Source organism: Dermacentor albipictus, chromosome 1 (genome assembly GCF_038994185.2).
Source record: "Dermacentor albipictus isolate Rhodes 1998 colony chromosome 1, USDA_Dalb.pri_finalv2, whole genome shotgun sequence".
NCBI lineage: Eukaryota > Metazoa > Arthropoda > Arachnida > Ixodida > Ixodidae > Dermacentor > Dermacentor albipictus.
The window spans coordinates 385629698-385634000 of record NC_091821.1 but is presented as its reverse complement, the minus strand read 5'-3'; the positions used below and the strand labels follow the sequence as shown (position 1 = coordinate 385634000).

The 4303-nt window shown below is 43.7% G+C and overlaps 1 protein-coding gene across 2 annotated transcripts in view; it reads right to left on the bottom strand.

Moving 5' to 3' along the window:
• Positions 1-547: 547 nt before the first annotated feature.
• Positions 548-4303, bottom strand: part of LOC135902408 (sodium/potassium/calcium exchanger 5-like) — a 52400-nt gene continuing 48644 nt past the window's right edge. For both annotated transcript variants that reach the window (XM_065432429.2, XM_065432428.2), the window contains exons 10-11: positions 3903-4004; positions 548-3117 (exon numbers count right to left, since the gene is read on the bottom strand). In XM_065432429.2, the coding sequence (XP_065288501.1) occupies positions 2798-3117; positions 3903-4004 (422 nt within the window). In that variant the 3' untranslated portion in view covers positions 548-2797. The remainder of the gene's footprint in view (positions 3118-3902; positions 4005-4303) is intronic.

Here is a 4303-nt window from a genome sequence, read left to right as displayed (position 1 = left end):
CTGGGTATGTGCAACACTTCAACGACCCTCTTTGACGCCAAGGTGGGTCAATGTGTATCACTCTGAGAGAGAGAGAGAGGAGTTTAACGATATGAAACGCAGAAAGGTCGGCCTGAGGTATATTCCTCTAGCCAGCTACTCGGCGTCGCCGCTACACTCTGCATGAGCTCGCAATTCGTCGAAAAAGCATTGACCGCTCGATGCAGAACACTTATACGATTCATAAGCACCATTCTCTGCCTGACCGCATTACGCAGATGTCACGTGGAGTTGACTTTGTTTAAATTTGTTGGTGGTGTTGTTTTGTCTTCACATATATTCGGTCTTGTGCAGCACAATTTCTGGTACACCGTTCCAGCTGTCATTCCTCGTATCGTACCATCCGCGTTAATCATGGCCGGTTTAATGTAGCGAATCCTATTTGCTTGATTCTATTACTTTCTTTTTATTCATCACCCACGATCAGCCGGTCGTGGTGATAACATGGGCGTAGCGCCGCTCGAACCACTGACGAAGTGCGAAAAAGAATAGTATCGTAACAGAATCGTTCCGCCACAGTGGCCCCATGTTTTATTAGTTGCACTGTCATAGGTTTCATGCTCAAACACTAACGAAGAAAATAATATCGTTGTTGTACTCTGGAACTGAATAAAAAAGTTAAAATAACACAATATTACTCTAGTTAAAAGCTTTATTTGTATACTTATGCTGCTACTGTTATCGTCATTACTTGCTTCACCTTTAAACACATTCTATACGTTTGAAAGTGCTACGATGGACTTCATTTTGATATTCACAAGTTAACACAACGCGTCTTACGGTCAGTTTGTCATTGAACTTGTATCGAAAGCAAATAGAACAGAAAAGAGAAAGAACTCCTTCATGAATTGTAGTCAGATTACGGTAAGCATAAAACCTACGTTTAAGAAGAGACAATTAAGAATTTATGAATGAATATCACCTACTTAAATCGAGGTAACAAATATTGCTAACAAAGTATTTAGCATGGCAGTGAAAAGGAGACGAGAGCCAAGAGGCTCTCTTCGATTACGAACTCGAATGCAATCTAAGTAATTCTATTCGCCATATGCGGTTCATCCTTACTGCAATGAGGATGAACCCAAATCTAACTCAAATCTACCAAACTATCCCAACAGGCAGTACGGTGCTTTGGTTGGTAGTCTAGAATCGACCTTCACCCAACAATACTAGCAGTACCTTTACCACGTTTTGGTTCTTAAGTACCATTCAGTTCTCAGAAGGCTGTACGTGCCATGAGAACGAAAACTCACACCGAGAATTCTCGACACCTCACGCTCCAAATGTTAAACCTGCTTTTTAACCACTACAACATTATTTGCAACAAGAACTCTGATATATAGTTCGCATCGTGACGACAGTAATGCAGCGACAAAATTACTAACTTAAGCCAAATGCATACCCGCCGACTTGGTCATCAAGTGCAAACCGCGACTAAATCCATGTTTTTGTAAATCAGCACTTGCCTGTAGGTACAAAGCATAGGAACTGCTAACGCTGTAGCTTGGAAATAACTACTCTGCCGACAAGTGAATTTCCAGGAGAGTGCTCTTCAGCACAACTGCATATATCAACTTGTATACGAAAGAGAAAAAACAGGCAGTAAAACAAATACTTCCGTTCGTGCTAAACATCACCATGAACAATGACGGTCCACATACGTTACCTCATAATGGTTCATTATCAATGACCATATGCACAAAGCAATTCGTACACCAGTGGAGTTCGTAATAAGGGGTATTGGACAAGTCATGATTGTGAAGATCACTTCAGCGAAGGTGGCCAGCCAAAGCAAAATGTTTGTCACGAACGAAGATGCTAGCGAATTAGGCCATGGGTTTTCACCATATCACGCATATGGTCACCTATAGGGCAAAAAAATAAGCATAATCACTGTTGCGCGTTCAAGGCAGACAGTGGCACAGGTCACGGATTCCATCCTGGTCGCGGCGGCCGCATTTCGGTGGGGTCATTATGCGAAAATGCTCGTGCATGTTGCTTTGGGTGCACGTTAAAGAACCTTCGGTGGTCAAAATTATTCCGGAGCCTCCCACTACGGCGGGCCTCATAATCAGATCATGTTTTTGGCACGTGTTACAACCCCGGATATTTTTTTTAAAAAAAAAAACAGGGGCACTGCGGCGTGTGCACTGAGTGACACGGTATCACGACGGAGAAGCTGGCACGAGCTGTGAATGCACCGCCGTAGCAATTCCCTACTCTCAGTTCGTTCACATCACGCTTTGGATACAGCGAATTATGGTGTATAACAAAGTAAATGTAAAGCGCTCGTTCCCCGTGCGTTTGTGCACGGCACGCGCGTACAAACGTGTGTAAACTGTCCGTCGGTCACAAACACGCAGCTTCCAGTGAGTATAGTTAGTACCTCTACAGCGCGTAATTATGCACGCACATTCGGACGTCATCGCGACCGTGATCGGTGTCACACACCAAACTGACACGACGCTCGTCGCAGGTCTTTGAGGAGCACGTCCTGAGGCAACTGAAGTCACGTAGCACCATCAGCTCTCTATGAGCACTGAACACGGCTCAAGAGGAGCTATCCATAATTATCGTCGCCCCTACAGTGACAAGTTATACGCGTAACCGTGGTCCACCTGAGGTAGGCGCTGTGAAAGAAACGCGTGGACGAATGAAGCGGCACACGATGCACCAACGAGTCTGGTTCCTTGCTGCATGAAGTTGAAACCGGCACAGTGCACGTGATGCAGGCGTCCGAACTGAGGTCTCCGCGTTATTATCGGCACGTGGGCGGGTTGAAAGGCCCGAAGTAGTTGAGCTCGTAGCAGCACGCCAGCGTTAGGAAGGCGACGTACAGTCCCAGGCAGACGAGGCCCACGCGCCAGTTGAGGCGCCACCTGGCGGCACACAATGTGACTAGCATGAGCACGGTGGTGGCCAGCAGCGTGAGCGTCGTGTAAGTGAGCGCGCCGCTGTTGATGCGCAGCCGGCCTCCGGAGTTGGAGAGGGTCTTCACCAACCAGGGAAGGCCCAAGCAGAACAGGATGTCGAAGATGTTGCTCCCGATCAGGTTGCTGAATGCCATATTGCCAAAACCTGCGAACAGTTACATCACGCTTATTCACAACACGCACACAGTCCTACGATTTACGCGCTACACTGACTTGCAGAAGTGTGTCGAGTCTATGTTTATGATGTGCTGTATCCACAGAGTACTCTGTCAATAAAATTATCAAGTCAGAAGGCGAACTTCCTTGTATGCAGAAAATTTAGGATAAACTTGAAAATATTGGTCCGCACTGTCATTAGTACTGAAATGCCGATATTTATCGTTACTTGAGGTTCCTGTTACAGCTAACGGCCGTCACTGCGCATCTTCCTTTTGACTCTTCATATTAATAGGTTGTTAAAGCTGAGAAAGTAGGGAAGCCTTAATATTTTTAGTTTACAAGAAATAAGCTAAGATAGTTTAGGTGAATTTTACAAAATTCTTGTTTACAACACAGCTGTAATTTCTAAGATCTATCATTTTTTTGCTTTTGAAGCTTAACGTATGATTTACAGGAGGGCGACGTCTTTTTGTTGTCCTCATTTCTGTGGAGTTATATTGTTGCAAAATCAATTAAGTTGTTCTATGTGTATTTTTTGCAATGTAAGCATTCTATATTATAGCCTAAATTAACAATATAGTGCCAACCGTCACTAGTATAGGTTTCTTTTCTTTGAATGGAACAAGTTTCGCTTAGATCTGCTCAGTGTGCTGCCAAAGGGGACATTTCTGTGTTACGTGTGCATTTGATTACAAAGAAAAGAGATGAACTTTTCCCGTAAGGGCATCATTCAATAAAATCCTCAAAACAGACAAACGACGTCCGGCTTACCCATTTTCACTATGAGGACTGTGGTGATGATTTCAGGTACGCTGATTCCAGCCGCAAGAATGGTTATGCCAGAAACCGAATCCGGTATGTTCAGAGTATAACCTGCGTCAACAAAGAAACAAAGACCAACTTCATATTGGTGTTTTATATTCACTCACAACAATACATTCGTTAATTGAGGTAAAATTATCGGTGAAAACAAAGGAAAAAGTAATAAATAACAGAACCGGTTCTCGTTATTTTTCTTATTACCTTTCATTTTCATTAACTAGGACTTGTACGTTTGAAGAAAACACCGATACGACGAATTGTCAGATATATACCGAACCAACATTAAATAGGGCAAATGTTTATTTTACTCCACATCTCCGTGTATGCTTAAACCAGTATTGGATACAACG